Below are 27338 nucleotides of genomic sequence, written 5' to 3'. Positions count from 1 at the left end.
GACACAGAAGCACCCAGTCCCAGAGACACCAAGAAGGGTCTGTGTGAACTATAAACACTGATATACGCAGGGAAAAGGCACACAGGTTTCCCTAACAGGAGAGGAGTGGCCTCACAATGTGCAATGTACAAACCTCCAATGGGGTCTCAAGACACCCTTGGGGAAAAAGGACTGCTTTCTGGGATGATATTCACCCAAGAAGGGACAACATAAAATATCAGTTTTTATATTTACCAGTACACAGGAGGATGCAAAATGATCATGAGATTAAGCTGCTGCAAACCCGAGGCATTAAAAAGGGAGCGGGGAGGCTGGGAGCAAGGCGGCACCATGCACCCACTGGCCCCGGGGAGCCGCCCACCGCACCGCGGGGGACAAGGGGCGCAGGGGGCTGGGGTGGGGACCTCCTGTCGGGCCAACCTCACGCTCCTCAGGGAGGAGGACCTGGGCCTGGCAGCCACAGGCAGTCTCAGGAGGGATCTGTGGTGGTGGAGGCATCTGGAAGGTGCAAAGGGTTAGAAAGCAGAGCGGGGTGATCGGAGGAGGAAGACAACCACAGACGCCTGGAATGTGACAGACAGACAGACAGTTAAGTGACCCCGAGCCGCCAGGACCGCGCTGCATGCTGCCCGAGCTCCTCCTCAGGACAAGACTGCAGCCAAAGGCCAGGGGAGGGGACAAGCAGAGCGCCACCCCCGAGGGCTCCCTCCTCCAGAGCACATGTCGGGGGGGTGGTCCACGTGCTGAAGGGAGGGCAGGCAGGCAGGCAGGGGGGGCCCTTTTGGAGGGAATCCTTACTTTTTAATCTCCTGAAGGATTTAAATTTTTTATAATATGCACAAGAGTTTTGTCAGAACAATAAGGCTGCTTTGTAAAAGAAGTTCATAAAGTATACTTAACATTACAAACAGCTTAAAACATAACATTAAGGAGGAAGTGTTTATGTATGTAAAATAATATAAATAAAGCATGTATTTAAACTGTATATATACATACACACACACCTCAGAAGGTGAAATAACAGCAACTGAATCTCGGGTTGACGAGATTATATGACTTTTTTTCTTTCTACATTTCTAGTTTTCCCAATTTTCTATCATGATAGTTAACTTGAGACTGAGGAAAAGAGGGACTATTTTTAGTAAGTAACCCATTCTTCAGTCAGGTCACACATGTTAAAGTTTATGTCACCTAAGCGCTGTGAAGGCAGGAATCACCGACACTGACACACACACTCGCTCACACACACCGGTTCTCTGTGCACCGCAGAGGAAGCTAAGGGGATGTCTGAACCGCATGTGATAAGGCCCCTTCTGCTTCTAAGGAGCCCCCTTCAGTGAGGGGAAGGTCTTGTTCTCTCAGTGACCTGAGCTGGGGGGTTCAGTAAAACCTCCCACCCACCCACCCCCCCAGGGCCGGTTTGTGCTCCTGTCTGCACGACGCAGGTGAGGCCGCCATGAACGCGTCCACGTGAACTGCACTGACTCCCCTGGGGGCCCAGGCGCCTTGGCGGTTATGGGTACACTCTGTTCTCCAGTTTACACTTGCTAGGTGTGCTGTCTTACTGGTTCAGATCGTAAATGAGATTTTCTTAATGATGGGCCCACCCAGCAGCGTCTCTTCCATGGCTTGCAGCTACAAGGGCCCTCAGCTTTCTGGATGTAAGTGGAGGAGAGTAGCTCTAGTCCCTCTAAGTGATTAAATAAAGGTAAGTTCAAGTTTAATCCAATCTCCCACTAGGATCTAGACAGAACCCTTTAAATATAGATACGATCTGGTAGATCCCACTCTGAAGAACAACAGCGGTGGATGAGGAACGTGCAGAGCCTGTGCAGGGAGGGACCAGCCCTGAGAGGAGGCACGTCTGGACTGACAGCTGAGATCGGCCTGCATTTCAAAATGAACCAATAAATAGCTAAGCTGTACATGTATGCTTCACATACTCTTTTCCTATGTGTATTTTATCTCACAACAAAAAGCTTGGGGGCGGGGGGAGGGAGCAAGCGATACAGCTGTGTTCTGGGGCCAAAAAGCAAAGGATAAGAATGAGTCCTGGGACTTCCCTGGTGGTCCAGTGGTTAAGACTCCGCTCTTCCACTGCAGGGGGCACGGGTTTGATTCCTGGTTGGGGAACTAAGATCCTGCATGCCGCGCAGCACAGCCAAAAGTTTAAAAAAAAAAAAGAGTCCTGATTCTAATTAGGGTAGGCCAGTCACTAACCACGTGACCACAGACAGACCCCCTCCAACTTTCTGGCCTCAGAAAGTTTAAAATGGGGCCGATGATGATGCCGCTGATCACGGGGTTATGCGAGGATTTCACGACTTATTACGTGGAACGTGCTTAAACAAGGGTCTGGGAAGCAGTGAATGGCATCACTCCGTCACGGTCACTGTCAGGTCGTCCCCAGCAACACGTGCTGGAGCCCCCCTCCTCCCGTGGGCACTCAGTGGAAGGAGCTCACCCTGCTCCTCCAACTGGCCATCCACGTGCGCCCCTCCTCCTGCATCACGTGTCCACAGGACTTCCTCGTGACGTCCTGGAGCAAGACACCAGGGGATGCTAGGCGGCCCAAACACCGGCGGCCTCGCCGGAGGTCAACTGTCGGTACTCCCCAAACCGCACCACACCCCGGGCCGAGGGCTGGCCCGCTGCAGCAGCGCGCCATCCTCCCCTGTGCCCGCTCACCTGTCCTTTCTGCGCTCCCCGAGGGCCGCGGGGTTGACGGCAATCCTCGGCAATGTGGCGGCTGAGGTCTGGGATGGGCTACAGGAGGACAGGCCTTCGACATTCAGAGGAGACTGCGGGGGAGTGCTGCACTCCGAGTGGGACAGCGAGCCTGCCGAGAGGGGCGGGTGAGGGCCGGGCCTGCACCTCCGCTCCCGCAGCCCAGACGCACGGCCGTGCGTGCAGGTGCCTCGTGCCTCGCACTCCCCTGCATCGCCCGCCAGGGCCCGGGGCCTAGCCCCGCCAGCATGACTGATGGCTGAGACAGTGAGCGAACTGTGAGCGGTGCCCAGACACCCCACCCTGAGGACGGAGGGGGTCAGCAGGGGGAGGGGAGCACCGAGAAGTTCTCACCTCTGTCAGAGCCCACGACAGACCGCGGATATCTTGGCGTTGATGGGATTTTAATGCGTTCTGCCTTAAACTGCAAGTTGCTCGAAGACCCTGTGGTTCCACAAGGGGACAAAACTTTAGGCCTGCGATTAAACAGCGCCCCTCACTCCCTCACCACCATCCTAGTAGTCAGGAAACATACACGGTTATGACAGAATGAAAGTGGGCCCTGCCATTTATCCCCGAGGGGGTCTCAAGGTGGAACAGTCAGGGAAAGCAGATGCCTAGCCCCAGCATGTGCATAAACCGTGCAGGGCCAGGCCGCTCCCGAACAGCATCACACAAGTCTCGCTTTCAGCCCCGAACAGAGACAGTACCCCACGTGACGGGGGCGACTGCCGGCCTTGTGCCCACAACGCCGGAAGCAGCTCCACCAGAGTCTCTTTGAGATAGCTGCTAGCCTCGACTCTGGGTTGCGTTTTCCGTAAGTGATCGGCAACACGACATCCCCCAGAATGACCTCAGGGTCAGGGAGCAAGGCTCCTGGGACAGGGGTCACCAGAACAACTACACAGCCACTGTGGGAAGCTGCAGAAAGGCCACAGGAAAGGGCTCTGGGTGCAGCGTGGAGCCGGCCTCGGCCCCCAGATGGGAGAGGGGCTGTGTGTGGGGGGCGCCAGGAGGTCTGGGCACGAGGATGCGGGTGGAGATGAAGAAAGGCTGGTGCCTGCTCTGGCGAGAAGGCGCCAGTGGCTCAGTTACCGAGGCGGGCGCTGGAGGGCAGGGAGTTGCACCCGTGGGAGGCTCTCATCTCAGAGCAGTCGCTGCAGGCCCTGGGGCTCAGATCCAGGCTCAGGCGGCCCTGGTGCTGGACACTGTCGAAAAGCAGACAGGTGAGGGGCTCGGGAGGAGGACCAGGTCAGGATACAAGTGGCTGGCCTCCCTGAGGCCCTCTGCCAGCTCAGGGAGGCCCAGAAGCGGCTCCCAGTCAGCCGAGGACGGCGACTGCCCGCAGCCACGCTCAGAGGGCCCTGCAAGCGCCGGGCCAGGACCAGGCTCACTGGGACAGAGGGCTTTCTACAGGGACCAACAGAGGTTCTGCATCCTGGGCGGGCAGGGAGGGGCAGGACGGCACCGAGGACCTGGCAGAGTCCTGCGCCCCCCTCAGGAGAGCCCGTCCCAGGAAACGGGAGAGCTGAGGGCAGGGAGCCCGCGTTGCCCACGTCAGGCTGGCCTGCAGTCAGGCCCAATGATGACCTCTTCTAGCTGTGAGACTACATCTCTTGCCTGCTTATTAGAGCCTTCCAGTGGTCTTCACTGTACTCAAAATAAAACCCAAACTCTGGGTTTGTGCCCTATGACGTGGGCCTTCCTCCTGACTCACCGTCTCTTTGCCAAGCTCCCCTACTCTGTCCCTCGAGCCCACTGCACCATTCTCAGACGCCCGGGCTGTAGCACCTACAGCCCTCCTTCCTGGAGGCTCCTCCCCAAGTCGTGTACAACTGGCCTCTTCTCAGCCTTCGAGTCATGGCAGCATGCCCCTGCACGGGGCCCTCTCCACCGCCCAATACAACTTGCCACCCTCTTCCAAGTCACAGCCTAGCTTGTCAACATTTTAGGGTCTTTAGGGCCATTCAGCACCATCTGGTATCACTCTGTTCTTTTTTTTGTCCCCCCCACCACCCCGGCCACTTGAACACAAATGCCACAGGAGAGGAAGTTTGTCTACTTAATTTTTCACTGTAGCCCTCTAGAACTATAGCAGTCCATGGCATGTAGTCTGTGCTCTATTAAAACCTGTCAAGTAATCGAATGAATGAGTGACCTTGAGCCAATCCATTCATTTTTTTAAGGCTCAGTTCCTCATCTATCAACCTGAGATAGTAATAGTAAGGTTGCTCTGGTGACCAAGTGAGATGATGCTTATAAAGGTCTGAGTACAGTGCCTGGCATGTGAGCGCTCAGGTATCAGCTGCCATCTCTACCATCGTCCTATAAATACCTTTTCAAGCTCCACGTTGGTAAATAAAGAGAGCGACCTTAAAGTTTACTTTCCCCGGGGTCCCAGTGCTGCTCTACCTGGCCTCTTCCCAGCTAGGCAAGGGAACCCCTCTATACACAGTGGCTTTATGCCCAGGTGGGCTTGGATGGCTGGGGTACAGGGAAGCACAGGTGGCTGCACATACCTGGGATGCAAACCCTGGGGGCCAGCCTCTCTGGGGACAGGAGGAGAGCTGCAAGGGCCGACCCTGTGGCTGCGCACGGTGTAGATGGGGTTCCTCAGGACGGAGCTCACAGTGGTGCTCGGGGTCATACTGCGGGGAACAGTGCCTGCAAATGGGCAGGGTGAGACAGTGGCCCCAAAGCATCCAGCCAGCCCCAGATCTATGCTAGCTTCTGGCCCTGCTCCACTGGTAAGGCAGGAGAACCCTCTTTAATGCTTCCCATTTCCCAGGCTGCTATGGGGAGAAAGCACTCTGAAAAGCTAAAAAACGTCACTAGAAGAAGATAGAAGACTGAACGCTCCAGATAGGTCAGCAATGGCTAGATCTTTGGACCACCGGGTTGAGGACACACAGCAGCCCCCCTGAAATGACAGTCTCCACTCTCCCTGGGACGGGGAGGCCCTGTGAGCCCGCATTGACCCTCCTCCCCGGCCCGGCCCGGCCAGCTCACCCACAGACGCCCTGCTGGGGTAGATGGGGGGGTTGCTGTGCCGGCTGGAATGCCCTGGCGAGTAAGGGGACCACTCCTGGAGATCTGGGGAGAGTTCTCCACTGGCTGGGACGCTCTTCTGCTCCTGCAGAACCAAAGGCAAGAGGCAGTGGCTGGAAACAGGGAAACACACACAGGCATTTGCAAGCGATTTCTGTCCCTTACGACCTAGCTTCTCCCACTCAGACACATGAAGTGACATTTGGGAGAGATCGTAACTCGTTTATTCATTCATGTTGCCTTACACATCTGGAGGAGAAGAACTTCCTTCAAAACTACTTTGGAAGAAAACCACACAGAAAGAATCTGTTCTTTCAAATAAACAGCTTTTGTGTGTAGAGGGTGGAACACGTGGGTGCACCGGGCACATGTAGGTAGCAACTCCACACAACTTGCCCAGCCGTGTGAAGCTCCGTGTCTGCTGAGAGTAGCACGGATTTGTTCTCCCGCTCACAGCAATCTCTCCCTTCTGGAAATGACCACAGCACCCACAAAAACAAGCTGGCCTGTCCTGCTGCCGGCTAACAGATTCACGTGTGCTATCTTGACTCCCTAAACCCTTTGAGGTGGGTCCTTGCCACTTGGGTTTATTGCAATACAAGTTCAAAAGCTTCTTGCTGAATAAGCAAATCAAACCCCACGCCCAAGAAAGCGTTCCCCTCTTGGCGTCATATTACCGCTATCATGCACGCCCATGCTACTTTCTAATCTCCTGAAGGGAGACTGCTTCCTGCTGGCATTCACCTGCCATCCCCTCCCCTTCCCCCGGGCAGGTGCTGAGAGCAGAGGCAAAGGAGCCAGGGCTAAGCCTGAGCTGGAGGATGCCAGTTGCGGGCGGGCGCAGGTCCCTGCGTGGCCCGCCCCACCTCCACCTCACCCTGACCCACTCCAGGGCTGAGCTCTACCTCCAGGAACTGAGCAGAGATCACTACTGGCGCGAGCTTGGGCCGAAAGCTGGGAGCAGACTTTGGCCGGCGGCGCTTCTGCCCCAGCTCGTCCATCTTCTGGGAGGTGAGGTCCTCGTCACAGGACTTCTTGGCCGGCAGGTAGGAGGAGTCCCCGTCCCCTTCAGGGTAGTAGCTGGAAGCAATGCGGACCCTGGCCTTGCGAGGGGGCGAGGCGTGCATGGGCTCCCCGGGGTCCATGTCGGGGGGCAGGGCGCTCGGGGGGCTGGTGGATGGGGAGCTGCCCACTAGAGTGGCCTCTGACTCAGAACTGGTTTCCAGTTTGTGCTGGAGCTTAATGGAGTCACCCCTCCTGGGAGGTTTTGGGGGCGTCAGAGGTCCTACCCTCTTGGAGGGCAGGGGGGAGTAAGCAGGCCCAGGGCCTGGGAGCAGGTAGTCTATTTTGGGGGGCGTCTGGGGGCGTTTGAAAGTGTTTGGGTCAAAGATAGACTTTCTTTGCTTTGGCTTCTTGTAAACGGAGAGCTTCTCGGGTCCTGCCGTGGAGCTGAGCACAGCCTTGGGCCAGGTCCCGCCGCTGCTGGCATTCTCGGGCTCTGCCTTGTCCAGGCGGGCCTCTGCCTCCCCACAGGGGCCCACCTCCGTCTCCAAGGGCAGCAGTGGCCGCCGGCTACGCACGTCCACCGGCCCAGAGCCACGCTCCCCCGAAGCGTCCGAGCGGAAGGAGCTCAGGCTACGCTCGGAGGCGCTGGGACAGGCCTGGGGGGAGACGGGGAAGGCTCCCCCGGGGAACGGCTTGTGCAGGAAGGAGCTGCTGCCTCCTGGGGGGCCCGACTCCTTCCTGTCCTCCAGCCTGTCGGCGTAGAAGATGTCCGTCTGCGTGGAGTTGTTGTGCTGCAGCAAATTCCGTTTATTCTGAGCCTGGACCTCCGGGCCATGGGCTCGGAAGCTCAGCATCTTATCAGAGTCCTTGACGTTTTCAAAGATGTTCTGGCCGCTCCACGAGGCGCTCTGAGGGAACACCTAAGCGGGGGTTGCAGAGGAGTGAGGAAGAGAGGCGGTGAGACCGCACGACCTGGAGCTGCCACCGAAAAACATCCCTGGAGGTAGAGCGATGGTCGGGAATGGGCCCCACACACCCCAGCGTTGGACAGATGGGCGGGCAGACAGACAGATGGACAGGCACGTACACCTCGCCAACAGGTGAGGCTTGCTCACAGCCAGGCCACTGGGAACCCACAGGGAAGACACAAAGTTCCCTTGACTTTGAGCACTTTCTGAAATCACCTGCACTGTGTCCTGCCTATTTTTTAAAATTATTAAATGTAAATATAAAAAATTCATTATTAAAGACATCTTACAGTACACCTAGACAGTGGAATATTATTTAGTGATAAAAAGAAACAACCTATCAAGCCATGAAAAGACATGCAGGAACCTTAAATGCATAGTACCAAGTGAAAGAAGTCAATCTGAAAATGCTACATACTATATGAGTTCAGCTATATGACATTCTGGAAAAGGCAAAACTACAGAGATAGTCAAAAGATCAGTGGTTGCCAGGGGTTGAGGGGGAGGAAGGGATGAACAGGTGAAGCCCAGAGGATCTTCAGGGCACTGAAATTACTCTGCAGGATACTGTAATGGTGGAAACATGTCATTATACATTTGTCTAAACCCGTAGAATGTACAACACCAAGAGTGAATCCTCACATTAACTACAGACTTTAGTTAATACTAATGCATTAGTATTGGCTCATCAATATTATAGAGCGGAAAATATGAGAACTCTCTGTACTAACTCAACTTTTCTGTTAACCTGAATCTGTTCCCCAAAAAGTCTATTAATTTTAAAATAATTTTTAAAAATATCTCTTAATGAAGTAGATGAGCCTTTTTCCAACCTTCTTAGAAAAGCTGATAAAAAGTACAATAAACGCCCTTAAACCCATTTAGATTCAACAATATTTTGCCCAATTGTCTATATCTATTTATACTGCAGAACATTCGAAAATAAGTTACAAATATTATGACATTTCACCCTAACAGCTTTAGCATGCATTTCTCCCAAATAAGGCCATTCTCCTATATAACCCCAATACCATCATTATACCCAGGAAAAGTAACAATTCCCTAAGATCATCTAATTATCCAGTCCAGATCCAAATGTACCCCCCATCTCCAAAATGTCCTTCATAGCTAGGTTTTTTTGTTTCTGGGTTTTTGGTTTTGGTTTTGGTTTTTAAACCAGGATCCAGTCAGGGTTCATGCATACCTTGCACTTATAAATCAAGACCTTTTTTCCGAGGATCCCAGTGATGTGGAGAAGTGGCTTGGGTACAAGGAGCTGGGGTTCTGCCTGCCCCAAAGAGGGCGAGAGCAGAGCCAGTGCAGGGCGGGGGCCCTTACCTTCAGGAGGGAGAGGGTCAGGGAGTCCTGGCAGCTCCGCAGCAGAGATTCACACTCATTCAGAGACTTGTTGTCCAGGGCAATGCCATTGATCTAGGGCCAAGAGAGAGCCCGTCAGGCCCACCACCAGGATAGGGGTTCTGCCTAGCTGCTGACCCACGCTGGACAGTGGGCCTTGTTCTGTAAGGTGCCCCTGTCTGGAGCTGGCAAAAGGAGAGAAATCCCCTCCCCAGTTAAGGCCCTCAAAGTCCAGTTATGGGGCTTCTGAGGCAAATGGAACACACAGCCTTAAAAGCACTCTGGGGAAGGGACTTGTCTGACTGGGACCAGGGCACCACGGGTCCCAGAGGGACATCCCGGAACTGCCGCTTCCTGCTGCGTGATGCTGGACCACGGCTCAGAATTCCTTCGAGAGCAAAAAGGAAAACAAACACAGACGCCCCCCGCAGGGGCGCGAGGAGACTGAAAACGAGATCATGATGTGGGAGGCTGGACCCACGTGACGTGAAGTATCATCGCAAAGACTCCTACAGCCCCTCACGCCTGAGTCTCTGTCCACACCCCTCTCAGACACGTTCTAGTCCTTTTTAAAAGTGTATGTGCAATAGGTGAACAGTGAGACTGGGGTGCATCCATACCATGGAGTCCTACCCGGCTTCGAGAAGGACCACCGCACCAGCACATCCAACCACGTGATGGAGCTCACAGCACGAAGCCAAGTGGAAAAGGCCATCTCAAACGGGCAAGTACTATGGATTCTACTTATACAATATCCTCCAAATGACAGAATTACAGAGCTGGAGAACAAATTAGTTGCCAGGGCTTATGATGGCGGGGAGGGGGCATGCTTAGGACTGCGGGGGTTAATAGAAAGGGGTGACACGAGGGAGATCTTTGTGGTGGTGGACAGCTCTGTATCTTGATTTTTTTTTATCCTAAAATGTGATAACAGATTTCATAGTTACGTAAGATGTAACCGTTAGATGTTAACTGGATGATAGGTACGTAGGACCTTTCTGTACTATCTTTGCCACTTTATTTTTTAACATTGTTTAACATTATAACTGAATTATAATTATTTCTGTAATTATTTCAAAATTGAAAGTTAAAAATATATATATATTCAGAGAGATTATCTTGGGGTGGTAGATTAATTTGGTTGGTTTTGTTTTTCTTTATAACTTCCCCACATCTTAAGAGTTTTCCGTAATGGCCATATTGCTTTCAAACTCTAGCTCGCCCCCAAATGTGAAAAACACTGGCAAAGATGTGAAGTAATGAGCTCCCCCCCCCCAAACACGGCAGGTGGGACTTCTTTGAAGCACAAGGAGGGAAATCACATCACATGTTAAATGCTTATGCCCTCTGATCCAGCAATTCCCCCACCCAGGACTCTATCCCGTGGCGGGACACAGCAGTGGCCATGAAGCACTATCACAAAGGCAAAAATGGACAGTCCTGACTGTCCATCAGGAGACCGGCTCAAAGGCCACTAAGGAACAAGCAGTTACTGAAATGACCCAGACAGATCTAAAGATGTGAATCTGGAAGAACCTCAAGGCACGCTGTTAAAAACAAAAAGCAGGGCTTCCCTGGTGGCGCAGTGGTTGAGAATCTGCCTGCTAATGCAGGAGACACGGGTTCGAGCCCTGGTCTGGGAAGATCCCACATGCTGCGGAGCAGCTAGGCCCGTGAGCCACAATTACTGAGCCTGCGCGTCTGGAGCCTGTGCCCCACAAGACAGGCTGCGATAGTGAGAGGCCCGCGCACCGCGATGAAGAGAGGCCCCCGCTTGCCACAACTAGAGAAAGCCCTCGCACAGAAACGAAGACCCAACACAGCCATAAATAAATAAATAAATAAATAAAATTTAAAAAAAAAAAAAAAGCTTTAAAAAAAAAAACAAAACAAAACAAAAAGCAAGGTTAGCAGCAGCACAGTATATTATGATCACATCTAAGTTTAAAAAAAAAAAAGTGGGAGATATAAGTTTTGAACGTTTGGGGGAGAAAACACAATGAATTGTTAAAAGTAGTTGCCGTCAGGATGGGAACTGGGAGATGGGGAGTCTAGAACCAGAGGAAGGGTTCCCTGAGACTTACAGCCACAATCCTGTCTCCCACGGCGAGGGACCCCTCTTTGGCAGCCGGGCTTCCGGGCACCACGGCGGCAGCATACACTCCATTCTCCAGGCTGATGCCGCTGTCTGCAAACCAGAGGTCCCCGGTTAACCCCCGCCCGGGTTGCACGGCCCTCTGGTTGTCTCATCTTGTCTTTACGAGATAAACTTTTAACAAGGATGTTGGCAGACTACGACCTGTCCATCCCAGCACCCCGCCCAGGTCACACCACCCAGGGACCCGGTCAAGTCTAGTCTGGTGAATCAAACAATCAGAGACAAGCAAGACCCAGGACCCAGACGGCCCCCTAGCGGGAAGCACATGGGCTGCACTGAAACCACATCAACGCCTAGTTCTGGGAATGAGGGGTGCCCGAAAACACATGCAATCTCTCTGTACGAGAAAAGGGTGCCCTGCCCACCTCCCCAGCCCCGACCTTTATGCCCGCTCAGGTTGATGTGCAGCGGTGTGACCACCTTCCCGCCCAGGGACTTCCTCCGACGCACGACCATGTTGATGGCCCCCTCCCCGTTGAGGAGCGCCTTGATGGCCTGCTTTTTGTCCTTATTGATGAGGTCCACGTCGTTGATTCTCAGCAGCCAGTCATTGACCCTGAGGAGGGGGACAGCCAGGTCACTGCCAGCGGAGGCCTTGGGACCAGGGGGCCGGCCCCTGTTGCTCCCATTCGGGGAGCCGAACACCAGAAAGCACAAAGTACCCCACAAACACATTCAGAAAGGTTTCCTCGGGGTTTCCCTGGTGGCACGGTGGTTAAGAATCCGCCTGCCAATGCAGGGGACACGGGTTCGAGTCCCGGTCCGGGAAGATCCCACATGCCGCGGAGCAGCTAAGCCCGTGCGCCACAACTACTGAGCCCACGTGCCACAACTAATGAAGCCCGCGCGCCTAGAGCCCGTGCTCCGCAACAAGAGAAGCCACGACAATGACGAGCCCGTGCACCGCAACAAAGAGTAGCCCCCCCTCGCGGCAACTAGAGCAAGCCCGCGCACAGCAACAAAGACCCAGCACAGCCAAAAATAAAAACAAATAAATAAATTTATTTACAAAAAAGAAAAAAAAGAGAAAGGTTTCCTCTTCTAGGAAGGTGGAGTGGTTAACCTGGCAAGGGTTGGAGCCTGGTTTCGAATCCTAGCTCTACCACTTACTAGCGGTATGACGTAGTCCCTCTGGGCCTCAGTGTCCTCATTTGTAAAATGGGGGCAATACAAGCACCTACCTCATGGGATTGTAAAGATTAATGAATTATATAAAGTACTTAAACTTAGCAAATACCAAGCACTATGTAGGTGCTAATTATTATCATCACTATTTCATGGGATGAGCAGGCAATGCACATTCCAGACTCTCACACACTTCACCTGAGCCCCTTACTACACAGAGAAGCAAAAGGCAGCACCTGGTGATGGGAGAAAGATCAGATTCAGAGGCAATTTGGAGTCCGAGCATCCTTTAAGAACAATGTTAGCGGTTAAGCCTGAAAGCCTCAACAGCCTCTGTGAGGCCCCCAGATCCCGGAATGCGTTCATTTAAATGCCACCTGGCTCTCCAGGTCCTCTGCATTAGGTCAGAGGGAAACTGCCACCTTCCCTCCAGAGCCTGGAGCCCTCTACACTTACCGTAAGCGGCCATCAGCAATGCTTCCTTTGTCCACTTTAGTGACAAATATGCCACAGTCCCCCGGCAAACAAGGCTCATTCACACCCTCTGCCATATCGAAACCAAGTGCCTTCAAGTCAATATCCTCCTGGCAAAAGAAAAGCAGCAACAGCTCACTTTACAGCAGTGATGAGAAACATTTGGCTCTTACACCCCCCAAGACACTCACTCTGATGCGGGTGCTGTCCCTTCACCCCGACGGGACACCTGGTCCCCAGGATAAAACCTCTGAGCGGCTGTGATCCCCTTTCCACCACTGGAAACACACACACACACACAGCCCCCTGGCGCTCTGCTCTTGCCTCTGCTTTCCATGCACTGCCAGCATCCGCCGGGTAACACAGGAGACCAAGCTGCTACTGCATCGGGCTTGGACAAGTGCAGGGAAAGGATGCATCCACACCCTGGGAGAAAAAGCTGACCTCCCAACTAGCAGCCATGAAACTGGGGGGCCCTGCAAGAGGGCCATCCTCTCCCTTCCCCATCCAAAGCCGTCACGTTGAGGAGAGCTGGGGAGAGAAGACGCAAGGGCGGTTTACCGTCTCCCTTTCAAACTCCACGACTTCCGTTTCCCACTCCATGGAGTCTGTGTCAATGGCCGAGTCGTGGGAGCTGTGGGCCATCAGCTGCCGGAACCGGGCCTCCTTTTCCAACTGGGATTCCATCTGTTCCCTGTGAACAAAGAGAGAGCCATGGCAACGGCCCTCTGGGAGGCAAAGCATCCCACCAAAGTCCACTCGGAAATGAGGTGGACCGTTCCCTTCCCCCTCATACTTCACACCAGCTGCCTCATAAACCCAAGGCTTCTTGGGTATCAGTGAGTTTTCATAGTTTTTTTTTTTTCAGTCTCAGAAGATTGCCCCAAATTTATCTAGGGGTTTAATGCAATTCCTACAGAAATGCCAGCAAGACTTTCTGTAGATAGAGACAAGACTATTCTAAAATATACACAGAAAGGTAAAGGAATTAGAACAGCTAAACCCATTCTGAAAATGAAGAATAAAATGGGAGGAATCACTCTCCTTGATTTCAAGACTTATTATACGTCTACAGAAATCAGGACGGTGTGGAACTGCCAGGAAGACAGACAATGGATCTGTGGATCAATGGAACAGAACAGAGGACCCAGAAATAGCCCCACAAAGTACAAAAGGTGCAGAAGTAGTTCAGTAGAGGAAGGACGGTCTTCAACGAATGATGCTGGAGCAAGCGGACATCCTGGCAACAGACTCTCAACCTAAACCCCATACCTTATATAAAAATTAACGCAAGACCTATCACAGATTTAAATATAAAACATAAAACTATAAAACTTCTAGAAGGCAAGTATAGGAGAAAAATCTTTGAGATCTAGGACTGGATTAAGGGTTCTTAGACATAACACAATCCATTAAAAGTAAAAAAATAAAAATCAGCAAATCGGATTCGATCAAAATAAAAAGCTTTAGTTCTCAGAAAGACCCAGTGAAGAGGATGAAAAAAGAGTCAGAAACCTTGTAACATCCCCCAGTAACATCCTTCTTCCTAGAACCTGGGCCCAGATGACCTCTCCAATTCCTCAGCACCGCCCAGTGGGTTCCTGGCACACCCCTAACTACTGTCGTTTCCTGCTCGACTGGACACGCCCCCACGTCCACACCTTTGCCTGAACCGTGCTCAAGCATGTGAGGCCGGCTCTAGGAGGCCGCTCAGCCCACGGGTAGTCTTCTCCAAGCTTTCTTCCCCGACAGAGAAGCAGCTCTGCACTTCGTGCTCACTGCACGTGGCCCACCTCTCACCCACTAGGCACATACATCTGTTGCTTCTGCAGATGGGGGGCTTCCTGGGCAGCGGCAAGGACTCCCTCACCTGCATCCCACTGGTTACAGAACTTAGCTCAGAGAAGGTGCAAATACAAACGTGCTGAATGAGCAAACGGAACTTGACATTTCTTAGAAGTTCCAGGCAACTCCAGCTCAATTAACGCGCAAAATCTCCTCCAGTGCTCAAGCCCCCGAGGCTCCAGGCTTTGCCTTAATTTGATTCCACCACCTGCTAGACCCTAACTGGGTACCTGGAGAGAGTCTGTCCCTTTGCCGCTTAACCCCCGGGATTTTCTTAGAGTGCTCAAGCCCCAGGGCTTCTGGGTTTTCACTGAGGAAATGAAGCTGTTTGCCTTACGTTAGGAGGTTCTGTTGAACGGGGAAAAAGGGGAAGCTGTCACCCACTTCCGGAAGGCGTCCCTCGAGTGTGCGAGGCTTGCACGCTCACCAGCTTCCAACCACCCTATGGGTTCAGGAAGCCTCACGAGCAGGCGGACAGCCACTGCTTCTCAACTACCCGGTCTGGCTCTGGACTGCACTGACGATTGGCATCTGCCGATTTCTCTTCTTCAACTTGGATCTCTGTGTTTTCAGTACACTGCTAGGGGCCACCAAGTCTGAAGTAACAGCCCTGGGAGCAGCGCTGTAACTGAGGGGACGCTGTCTGACACCCCAAACAGCACAGGCAGAACAGACTGCTGAGCGGTAGTCACAACCGCCTTCAAAAATGCTGCATCAGAATCTTGTCATCATTCTGTTCGACTGCGTGCTGGTCTCTCGGATGGCCCTGCCTTTGGTCTGTCTCCGTGTACTGTGAGCCCCACAGGGCAGGGACCCGGCGGCTTGTGCCTCCCCCGGGGCCTGGCCCCCACGCAGCAGGCACCTGGCAAATCCTTGTTGAGTTGCCGAATGAATGAGGGAGGGAGGGAGGGAGGAAAGGAGGGAATGAATAGACAACACATGCCTGCCTGTCCCCCAGTGGACCGCCCGGGGCAGGGACCTTCCTTCCGATGAGCCTTGGCACACAGTGCCTGCCCACCCCGACTCGCTCACCAAAGGGCTGCTGCCACGCTCTGTGCTGCCCTAAGGATTTCTAATTAACTCTCAACAGAGAGGCAACACTCGGACACATTGTACGGACTGACCGAGTAAGGCAGAGTGAAGGGACAGACTGCCAGGCCTGCTCACGGGGCTGCCGTGACCTGACGGAAGCGGACACCGCGCCCCCGGGCACCAGCTCACCCCAGCAGGCGCCCACCCCAGCGTACTTGAGCTCCTTCAGCTCCCGGCTGACATCGTTCTTCTGCTTGCGAGTGTCATCCAGGCTGCGCAGGGCCTCAGCCAGTTCGCTCACCGCCCGGTCCCGCTCCCGCCTCAGGTTGTCACAGAGCGTCCTGGCAGAGGGGGCAGAGGGCAAGGTCACTGTGAGGGGCAGGGGACGCAGGACTCACGGCTTGCAGTGAGGCCTGCAGCCCATGCTCCCGAACACCCCAGGTGCTTGCCTCACTCCCAGGTGCATAGATGGAGTGCTTGAGAGTCTGGAGGCAAGACCACCCAGGCCAATCCCATACACGGACAGAGGGGACACTGAGGACCCGGCAGAGGAGACACCCCCACGGTTACCAGGCAACGAGCATCTGGTTCTGAACGTCCAGTGTCCGTCCCACAGGTTCCGCCTCAGTGTGCCTGGGCTTAACGACCATGCTCCCACCCGCAGCCCACCTGGCAAGCCCCTGTGCTCCAGCACCGACCAGACACTGCACAACTACCCACGTGCAGGCTTTTCTAGAGATGCCCTCCACCCCACAACTAGACTGAGCCCCCCACTTGGACAGAAATCATGTCTTATGCATCTCTGCAGCCCGGAGCTCTGTGCAGGCGGCAAGTGCAGGCTTAACAGCTCTCTACTAACGGACGTGTGGTCTCTGGGCTCCCAGGATCAGCTCAGTCACTCAGAGAGGTGGTGGGGACAGGTGACCAGGCAGCAGGAGAGTCTGTGCTGTGCTCTGTGCCACCTCTAGAACGGCATCCTGCCACTCGATGGACCCTGAGGGCTGGTCCCCACTTCTCCATGGCCCCAAATCCCCTCCAATCCTGAACCTTCATCTCCTGACCAGCCCAGGTGGACATCAGTCTCTCCAAATGGCCACAAGGGATCTTGCAGAAACTCTCAATGACCAAGTCCTCACTTATCGCCGCCATCATCATCATCATCACCACCACCACCACTGCCACCAGGGCCTCTCCTTGGCTTTATTCCAGGCCAAGGGCCAAGTCTACACTCCTGGGCTTCCCTTCCAGGCCCTCACCACCTGCCCTCAGGAGCCCTGTCAGCCGCTTCTCCTGTGACTCACCAAGTGCACACCCCACTCATGCCACAACCAGTCCCAGCTCTGCCCTGAGTTCACCATACACCTTTGTTCATGATGGTCCCTCAGGCTGCAACACCCATCCCCCCTTCTCCACCTGGAAAAATGCCACTCGAGCTTTAGTTCTAGCACGAACGCCATGCTTTCTGGGGAGATCTCCCTACCCGCCTCCACGAATTCACTGTTCATGCACCTCCCTCCCCCCCGCCACCCTGTCCCACGAAGCTGCCTGTAGCCCCCGTGGTGCCGGCCCCTCATGGGCATCACACGTGCCCAGGAGCCTCAAAGGCTGTTACTCTCCCAGGGTCTCCTTGCTCAAGGGACATAAGATCCTGGCACACAGTAGGCGCCCAATGAATACTGGCTGAAAGAATGCATGTTTGAAATGTTAGTTGCAACAGAAACCCCCTAAGAAAAAAGCCTGGCCTTATACCACTTCACAGGGGTCCACGCTGTGGACAGAGCATGTGCTCGGACCTCTAGGGTGAAGGGAAATGGGAAGTCGAGACATGATGGAAAATTCTAAAATTCTCACTATGAGGGGAGGCCGGGGCATCACCTAGGGTGAGGAGGGACGACCCAGGTCACGCCCACCTTACCTGGAAGGAAGTGGTTACTACTCCGACCCTCCCACAGACCCAGTGCCCCATGGGGAGAGCCGAGCCCACGCGGCCCCGGGGCGCCCCATACCGGATGCTGTCCCGCTCCGCCACGATCTTGTCCCGCTCCTGGAAGGCCCAGTCCCGCCGGCACTTGGCCACATCCGCCTCCTGGAGGGCTTCCTTCAGCTCCTGGCACAGAGCTTTGCACTGCTTTCGAAGGATTTCAGCCTCCTTATTGGCTCTCCCCGCATCCATTGTCACCGTGTCTTTGATCTGGTGGGGGTGAGGGGCAAGCAGAGGGGGAGGTTACCAGGCCTTCTGGCCCAGAAGTGCCCTCCGACTGGGATAGGAGCTGGGGCTGGACTCTCGGGAGCTGGATGGAGGGAAACACCGGGATCTCAGCCAGAGCCCATTCCGACACCGCCCCCCCGCCCCCCATGACTACATGCTCCACAGCCACGTTCAGACCCCCAGTGATGCTATATTAGGGTCCACCCAAACCCTCACAGCGCCACACAGAGCCAGGACTGGAAGCCAAGCCCCTCTATGGCCCGGTCTCAGGGGCCCCGGTGGAACGGCCCCTGGAGGGCTCCTGCCAGACCCTGCCCTGCCACTTACGTGGTATGTTTTGCTGAGAGCCCACTGCATCTCCCTAAAGAGCTCTCGTGACAAACGTGACACGAGGCCCCGCTGCAGTGAAGGGTGCAGCACTGGTCATCATGCTCCCCACCCACTGTGTCCACAATACAGTTTTTATACTCTAGCATATGGAGTTATTTCTAAATCTGAAAATACACCACTATGTTTGCTGGTGAAGTCCTATGTGTTTCAGTTCCTTTAAGAAGCTGAGCTCTAAAGGATTTGCATCTGGACCCCTCCTTAAAGCGTTACACGCTCCATTAAAATTTCAAATCAAACTCTTTGAAGCACTCATACAGAAAGCTCCCTCTGTGCCTCTATAATCCTCAGAAAAATGAAGAATGTGACAAATGACAAAGTGAGCATCTCTTGCAAGAGTAACTCCTAGTCCAGCTCCAAGGCTTTCTGAAGAAGCAAAATACACGCAACACAAGAATGCGCCTCTGCTCGTCCTCCACCTCCCCAGGTGCCTCCCCTCCTGCCCCTCTGCTCATCCTCCACCTCTCCCGGCACTTCCTCCCTCATACAGTGCTCCCCCACTTTCTAGCAAATTCAATTCCCCAAGCAGGACTGGACACAGGAGATGCAGTGCATTCAGGGGCAGCAGAAAGCACTGCCAGCCCAAGTGACCAAGCTGGGCTTTCTAGGGGACAGCGGCTCTGCCAGAGGGCCTGTCTTGGGAAGCGACCTAGTATCTGGAAGGACCTCTGTGACACGTAGCAGCACCCCACAGCTTCCCCGTGGCAGGGACTAGCTGCCCCAGACGGTAACCACATCCTCCTGAAGCCGGCGAACCTTCAGTGGACTTGGCCTGCCCATGGTCAGAGTCTGGACACCCGCCCTTGTGAAGGAAGCCTCTAGATGTGCCCACTCGGAAAGGTGGGAAGCAGGGGAGAGAGGGGTCAGAGCTGACCTGGTGTCCAGAGTGAGGCAAAGACCCTGACAGGCCCCCCCGACTGCCCTCTCTTTGCACAACCCACTCTGGAGAAGACAGTAGAGAGAGGGAGGGCAGTGGCAGAGAAAAGAGAGTAAATAAAGAGTGAGGTACAGAGAGAAGGGAGGAGAGTGTAGGAAGCCATCAGGTGTCAGAGGGAAAAAGAACCACTGCCCCGGCTGAGTGGAACGAGGACAGTTCTGAGACCAGGAAGCTAGCCTGGCTGAAGGCCCACCTCAGCCGAACCACCCCCCCCCCCCCAAGAAGTGGCTGCTGGAGAGGGGCAGGATCAATCGCCAGGGGTCTCGCAGGCCACAGGGAGATAAGACCCTCCTGCCCACACCTCAGAGCCAAGATGGCCCAGGTCACAGACCTGGTCTACTCTGGCCAGGCGGGGAGTGGTCGTGTCCCAGAAGCCAGACAAACTCAAGAAGGAGCCGAGGGTTTCAGTTCTGGAAGCTGCAGGGGTGGGAGGGCTGGGGCTGTCCTCTCCTGCCTGCTGACTGGGATGGGTGCCCAGAGAAGACTCCTGCCTCAGCTGACAGGCAGACTTCACACGCTGCCAGGGCCCCCCTGCCAAGGCCCGGGAACCGGGCTCCAGGCTGGAGGCACACATGAGCAATGGGAGGGGGGTGACACAGGCCACCAGACCTAGCACCACGGGGCAGTCGGGGGTCTCCCTCCTCCTCTGTGCTTCCACATTCCTACAAAGAGCACGACTGCTCTTTGCCCCCCTTGCTCCCTGGGGGGCATCCATCATCTCAGCCCCCTCCAGGGGGCTGCTGGCCTATCACAGGCTCACCTTCTACGGGTTTAACACACTGTCCTCGACTTTTTAGCTTACTGACTGACCTAGGCACTTTTAATGTTTTATTCTTCATCATTTTGTTTTCCTTATTTGGTATCAACATTTTCCGCAACAATTAAGATCTCAAACCAGAATGTGAAAGTGAGGTGACATTTTCTCCAGGGCAATTACCAAGTTCTAACGCATTATATTTGTTCATTAAGAATTTCTTCATTCCAGTCTTTTAAAAATTTCATCAAAGAAAATATTCCTTTTCACAATGGCTTTCACCTTGATGGTCTGGAGAAGCCTCACTCCCTTTGTATGAAACTGTCGCTATTTGGCCCATTTTTGCCTATGAAAACAATTTTATAGGATGCACCCTAATCCCAACAGGGTAGTAAGGTTCAGATGGGCATAAAAATAATCCTAATAGTAAAGACTCATATCATTCCTACTTTATGCAGATATTATCCTAAGTGTGTTTTCAATGTTAAACCATTTGATCATCATGACCACACTGTGAAGCATATGCTGTCCTCATTTCCAGTTTGCAGGTAAGGAGACTGAGGCCCAGAGAGCTAGGAGAGCTAAGAGGTCACATGGCTGAGGAGGTCCACTCTCCAAACACAGTCCCCAGCACCGCCTGGGCATCAGGCAGCATCACAGTCTGCAGAGAGGCCCACAAGGCCCTGGCCGCCCCTCGGGCATCAGCCCTGCCTCATGCTCGGCCCAGAGGGCCCTAGCTTCAACAATCCACACACACACCGTCCCCTATGAAGCTGCCCGACCTTTAACACCTTGCTTTTCACTTCTCACAGGCCAGTTTTAAAGCCTTCACTCTAACTAACCTGCACAGAGTCAGAATGGAGAGGTATGAACAGAGAACTATTCCAATGGGAAGAAAGTCTGCTCTGATCAAGTTCAGCAGCCCTAAACAGAGCCACACACAAACTAACCGAATGGGAAGGCAGTCTCAAAGAGGGGGAGTCCACAGGCCTGTCCAAGCCCCAGCAGGGCACACCTGGTCTTGGGGGTAAGCAGTGTCAGCGATGAGGCCTGGGTGGTCAGGTAGGAAAGATGCAGAGAGTCCCTACTGACCACTCGGTTGTCGAGCTCAGTGCCTCAATTCCGATGCTGCTGAGCGCCACTCCCCTGACCCTGGAGGCATGCCCCCCCCCAGGGAGCGAGGCTTGAGAAGAGTATTGGGCTCAAGCTAGTAGAACAGCTTCCCAGAAGGAGCCCAGACCACCCCTCTAAAGAGAAGACTCCTCAGATGTTGGGGTGAAGGAACACTGAGGGCGCCCTTCTGGACTCACAAGGCCAAAGGTACCTATGGCTCTGGGAACATGGCCCTGGGATCTTGCTTCTTAATGAGCAAGCCCTTGAGCTGATTTCCAGCAAAAGACTGATCTACCATCACATCACGACAGGCGTGGGTGAGTGTCCGTGCGTGTCATCCAATCTTCTTCCTACGCTGTCAGCTCCGGACACCCAGGACCACAGCGGAACCTCACCTGTGTCCCCTGCAGCCCGAATAGAGCTGGGCACCGAGCGTGAGCTCAGCAGTTACCCAGGAGGCATCCAATAACCCAGGCGGCAGCAGGCTGAAGGCTGCTCCCTGCTACTCCGGACACCTGTGCACCACAGCCCGTTTTCCCTCGCCACCTTCCTACCTGTCGCAGCGCCTCCATCTCCTCGCTGGCCGCCTTCTTCTCAGACGTGCTGCTCTTGAGCTTGGACTCGGCCAGCTCCACCTCGGTCTGCAGCTTGTCCAGCTCGGAGATGACCTGGTCGCGCTCGCTCATGATGAGCTTGTACTCGCTGTACACCGCATCCCGCTCCTCCTTGTACTTCTCTGACTCCTTGGCCGTCTTCGCCTGCGTGGTCCTCAACTCCGTCAGCTCCGACTGCAGCAGCTCCATCTCCCACTGCAGGTCCTTGTTCTGGGCCGTGGCCTTGTTCAGCTCGTGGTGGATGGCCTCGAACCTGGCGGAGAGAGGCAGCCAGGACGAGGGCGTGGGGACCTGCCCAGCCAGCTCTGCTGCGCCGGACAGTCGAGCATGAAGTTTCGAACGCGGCCATTCTCCACACCCCCAAGAGAGAAAAGCCACGAAGGACCAGTGCCCCTGGACCAGGAATTTTTCTCCGCCTTTTACAAATACTGGAAGATGGACTGAGAACTTCATGCCCTCTGCTCTACTGGAAATAACAGTGTTATTTCTTCCACAGTCAAGCTACGTTATCTTTAAAAATAAGAACAAAACAATGCTAGAATCACAGCCTATGAAAGACAAAAGTGGCCTGAACAATCGTTGAGTCCGAGCACCTCATTTTACAGATACAGGGGATAAGGCCTCGAGACACAGGTGACTGGCCCGAAGCCTCCAGGTTAGCGTGAGAGCACCGCTCGGTCCTTCCAGGCCAGGAAGCACCTTCCATGCAGGCGGCCCTGCAAGTTACAGCCTGCAGCTCTAGAGCAGCATTTCTGAATGTGGGTTCCTTAGAAACCAACCCTGCACGGGGCTCCATTTAAAAAAAGTGTGCTCTCTGATGACTGATGTTTGGGAAAAACACTGCATTCTGTCCCCTCTTGGGAGATTCTAGCGCACAGTATCAGAGTAAAGGTTCTGAGAAGTCCTGCAGCGCAGACACTTGTTTGTGTGCAACCTGGCAATTCCCAAACCCTTTTAAAGCCAGAGAACACTTTTCATATAAACCTGATAAGCACCCCAGAGAACAGGTATTCTGCAGGAATGTACCTTAAGAAACACTGTTGGAGGGCAGGGGTCATATCCCTACAGATTATCTACCTTAATAGAAAGTGCAGTTTTAGAAGAACAATGCCTAGAACAATTAACTTTCCTATCTGCCAGGTGGGTGACTGACACAGAGGGGAGAGGCTTGTGGGGTGACCTCAGAAACAGGACGGTCAGAACACGCCCGAGTCGTTCAGATGGAAGAAAGGAGCACAACTGCCAAGACAGTGTCAGGAAAATGTTTCCCGGACGTAAGTAATTTTTGATTGAAAAAGTTCAACTGCTTATGCTTTTTTTTTAATTTTAACCCCCAGAAAGCGGCGGAGAGCCTTGCAGATAACCACAAGCCCACAAAGGAGAGTGGCCCCTGGCAGAGAGGATGCTTTGGCCCTCTGGCCATTCTCTGAGTGCAAGAGACAGGCCAGCTCGCTCCCTTCCTTGACAGCCTAGGTTCCTACCTCCTCAGGGAGAGGGCACACTGGTGCTGCAGCTGGATGGCTGTGTCCCTCTGCTGCGTCAGCATCTCCGTCTGCTTCAGAAGGCGCTGGTTCTCCTCCTCCAGCTGCTCCAGGCGGCTCAGGTCCGAGTTGTGGATGGCGACTTTCTCGCTATACCTCTTCCGCAGGGCGTCATAGTCCTTCTTAACCACCTCCAGCTTGTCCATGGCCGTGTCGTACAGCTTGTTGAGAATTTCTGATGACCCGTTGTGCTTCAACACCTGGGGACCAGAGAGTCACGATTACCAAAGGTCTGAGGGCAGGAGGAAGGACAAACTCGCCTCCGTCTGTCTGGGGGAAGGATTGTTGACAAGGGAGGGGAGGTCACACCCTCTGGCCTTCAGGAGTCTTGAGGTCTGATTCCACAGGCCCTGCAGTCACACTGCGTTGATTCATTCGTTCACAAACATTCCTTAAGTAGTGTACAGGAAAGAGACACCATAGCAGGCCTGAGACTTCCATCCTTAGAAAGGCCTGCTTGCAAGGTGACCCTTAGCTGGCGTCTGGGAACGTGAACAGTAAGCAGTTCCCTGCACTGATATAAACCTTTCCCGAGCGATAGGAAGGGCTCCCCATGCCTGGGCTGGATGAACAATGTGTTTTCGGCTCAGCACCTGCTTTCTTCTGGGAGCCTGGAATTTCAGAGCATGCTAAGCAGGGGGTTCCTACGTGGCCGGCTCCCAGTAAAAACCCCGGGCAGAGAGTATCTCATGGGCTTCCCTGGCTACATGTCACACGTGTTGTCACGATTTGGTACTGGGGGAACTAAGTCTGTCCTGTGAGACTCCACAGCGGGAGGACTCTTGGAACCTAGCACCTGATTTCCTCTGGACTTCACACCATGCACCTCTTCCCTTTGCTGATTTTGCTTTGTGTCCTTCCGCTGAAATAAATTTTAGCTGTGAGTAGGATTACATGCTAAGTCCTGTGAGTCCTTCTAGCAAATCACCAAGCCTGCGGGTGATGCCGAGGAGCCCCGACACAAGTACCTAATATATTCTAGCCCTGTTCTAATGCTGGTGATGCTGGACAGACACAAGGACTGTGGCCTGCGGACCTCTTATCCTGATGGGACGATACAAACACCCGACACAAGTACCTAATATATTCTAGCCCTGTTCTAATGCTGGTGATGCTGGACAGACACAAGGACTGTGGCCTGAGGACCTCTTATCCTGATGGGACGATACAAACACCCGACACAAGTACCTAATATATTCTAGCCCTGTTCTAAATGCTGGTGATGCTGGACAGACACAATGACTGTGGCCTGCGGACCTCTTATCCTGATGGGACGATACAAACACACAGAGACAGAGATCGGTAGATAGAGAAATAAATAAATAAATAATAAATAAATAAACCAAATAAAATAACTTGGGAGCATAATAAGGGCTGTCAAGGAAATAAAAAATAAAACAGGATAACAAGCTGGAGAGAGACTTCTGGACAGCAGAGTAGCTTGTGAGAGAGTCCACAGCCTGAGGAGGCCTTTCTAAGAAGGTGACTTCTGAGCTTGGGTGCAAATGAAGACCAGCAGTCAACAGCACATCTGGCAGAGGAGTGAGCAAGTGCAAAGGCCTCGAGGCGGGAATCACCAGCCATGTTCTAGGCACAAACAGGAAGACAGGGAGGAGTGACTGGAACCCAGTGAACAAGGAGAAGTGGATTCAAAACAATGGCCAGAAAGCAGTGGTTGAGGCTCCGCGCTCCCAATGCAGGGGGCCCGGGTTCGATGGCTGGTCAGGGAATTAGATCCCACACGCATGCCGCAGCTAAGGAGCCCACGGCCGCAACTAAGGAGCCCGCCTGCCGCAACTAAGACCTGGCACAACCAAATTAATAAATAAATATATATTTTTTTAAAAGTGTAAGGTTAAGAGTGCAGATTAAAAAAAAAAAAAAAAAAAAAGGCCAGAGAAGTGGGCACAGTTTCAAGGCTCACAGCACAGACTGTATCCTGAGTGAGATGGGAACCATGGGAGGGTTTAAGCAAGAGAGCTTTCTACTCTGAATTACAGGTGGTACTAACGCTCACTCAGGGTGCTGCTCTACAGAACAAAATACAAGATGTGTTAAGAGGTAGTCAGGGCCTGCTGACTTCTGCTAAGCACCTCAGGGGATCTGAGCCCTTGGGCTGAGGGCTCACATCTCCTGCCGGCCCCCCCTCCGCCATGACACGACTGAGCCAGAAAGGCCTGCTTAACCGTTCCAGGTTCAACAGTCCAGGAATCACCTGGCTCATCCAACATGGACCCTGAGTTATCAGAAGATCTTTGCAGCCCAGAGAACCAGAACCTGGAACTACTGAATATTCCCTGTGGAGGGAGGGTGAGCTCTCAATAAATACGATTAACAGGAAAGAGCTAATTCAAATGTCAGAATCTTTTAGAGACAATGAAAGTGAGTTCGTTCCTCTAAGACATTAGCTCCTAGGACTACAGATTAATGGGGAAAAAGGGAATCTCAGAAATCAGCTCATTCAGGGCTTTTAGTCTTTTTCCTTTTCTTTTTCTTTTCTTTTTTTTTTTTAAAGCAAAACTCTTTCCTTCAAAGGAAATCTTACGAGGACACCAAACTACAAAACTCACTTTAAAAAGTGGTACACAGGTTCCTCGGGCGGTTAAAATCTTCACCATTTTATAAAAATGCGTCACTGTTGCAGATCAGGACTGCATGCTGAGAAATAGTCAGAAAACCACTGACTTAGCCTCACTCGATCATTTAAAGTCTTCTTAAAGACACAATGCAGGGACTTCCCTGGTGGCGCAGTGGTTAAGAATCTGCCTGCCAATGCAGGGGACATGGGTTCGAGCCCTGGTCCGGGAAGATCCCACATGCCATGGAGCGACTAAGCCCGTGTGCCACAACTACTGAGCCCGCGTGCCTAGAGCCCGTGCTCTGCAACAAGAGAAGCCACCGCAATGAGAAGCCCGCGCACCGCAACGAAGAGTAGCCACCGCTCATCGCAACTAGAGAAAGCCCGCACTCAGCAACAAAGACCCAACGCAGCCAAAAATAAATAAATAAAATTAAAAAAAAAAAAAGACACAATGCAATATCTTCCAAACATACAGCAAAGCACAGCACATAAGGTAACAGAATTTTAAGTACCCACCACTTAGCTCTCATCTTAAGGACTGGTTCCAGGACTCCCCATGGATACCAAAATCCATGAATGCTCACATCCCTCATATAATATGGTGTAGTATTTGCATACGAACTACGCACATCCTCCCTACACTTTAAATCATCTCTAGATTACTTATAATACCCAACACAACAAAAACGCTATGTAAATAGCTGTCAGCAAGGCAAATTCAAGGTTGCTCTTTCAAACTTTCTGGAATTTTTTTTTTCCCCAATCCCTGGTTGGTTGAATCCTCAGATGTAGAACCCACGGATATAGAGGGCCGACTCTTACCTTGTCACATGTCTCAAATTGCTTTCCAAAGATATAAAATAGTATAGGTGCTTAGCCAAAGCCCCCAATACACCCTTCTCTTATCTAGTACCCCTCTCTTCCCCTCCAGAATTGCTCTCCTAAATTTGCTGTCAACCATCACCATGCACAATATTTTACTTATACTACTTATGTACTTATGAAAATTCCTAATGGTGTTACATGTGCTTCCTTCTACTCAATGCTGCTTTTGAGGTTTAGTCAGTGGTGCAGGTAGTGTTTCACTGTAGGAGTACATCACACATTTTTTTTTGTTTAGATTTTTTTTAAAAATTTTATTAAAATATATTTGATTTACAATGTTGTATTAGTTTCAGGTGTACAGCAAAGTGATTCAGTTATATATATATATAATATATATATATATATATATTTTTTTTTTTTTTTTTTAGATTCTTCCCCATTATAGGTTATTATAAGATATTGAGTATAGTTCCCTGTGCTATACAGTAGATCCTTGTTGGTTATCTATTTTGTACTGTGGATAGATTTTTTTAAATTGAAGTATAGCTGATTTACAACATTCTGTTAATTTCTGCTGTACAACAGAGTGATCCAGCTATACATATATATTTTTTATATTATTTTCCTTTACGGTTTATC

At 52.6% G+C, this 27338-nt stretch overlaps 1 protein-coding gene across 8 annotated transcripts in view; it reads right to left on the bottom strand.

The window, feature by feature from the left end:
- Nucleotides 1-27338, bottom strand: part of DLG5 (discs large MAGUK scaffold protein 5) — a 200292-nt gene that overhangs the window by 95993 nt on the left and 76961 nt on the right. For all 8 annotated transcript variants that reach the window (XM_036829441.1, XM_036829445.1, XM_036829440.1 and 5 more), the window contains 15 exons: nucleotides 23234-23493; nucleotides 21693-22005; nucleotides 17745-17929; nucleotides 15954-16079; nucleotides 13423-13555; nucleotides 12844-12971; nucleotides 11643-11818; nucleotides 11189-11292; nucleotides 9087-9179; nucleotides 6681-7700; nucleotides 5737-5860; nucleotides 5247-5391; nucleotides 3823-3935; nucleotides 3082-3171; nucleotides 2689-2839 (listed from right to left, as the gene is read on the bottom strand). In XM_036829441.1, the coding sequence (XP_036685336.1) occupies nucleotides 2689-2839; nucleotides 3082-3171; nucleotides 3823-3935; nucleotides 5247-5391; nucleotides 5737-5860; nucleotides 6681-7700; nucleotides 9087-9179; nucleotides 11189-11292; nucleotides 11643-11818; nucleotides 12844-12971; nucleotides 13423-13555; nucleotides 15954-16079; nucleotides 17745-17929; nucleotides 21693-22005; nucleotides 23234-23493 (3161 nt within the window). The remainder of the gene's footprint in view (nucleotides 1-2688; nucleotides 2840-3081; nucleotides 3172-3822; nucleotides 3936-5246; nucleotides 5392-5736; nucleotides 5861-6680; nucleotides 7701-9086; nucleotides 9180-11188; nucleotides 11293-11642; nucleotides 11819-12843; nucleotides 12972-13422; nucleotides 13556-15953; nucleotides 16080-17744; nucleotides 17930-21692; nucleotides 22006-23233; nucleotides 23494-27338) is intronic.

The sequence above is a fragment of the Balaenoptera musculus genome, chromosome 16, assembly GCF_009873245.2.
Source record: "Balaenoptera musculus isolate JJ_BM4_2016_0621 chromosome 16, mBalMus1.pri.v3, whole genome shotgun sequence".
NCBI lineage: Eukaryota > Metazoa > Chordata > Mammalia > Artiodactyla > Balaenopteridae > Balaenoptera > Balaenoptera musculus.
This window is presented reverse-complemented; position numbering and strand designations above follow the sequence as displayed.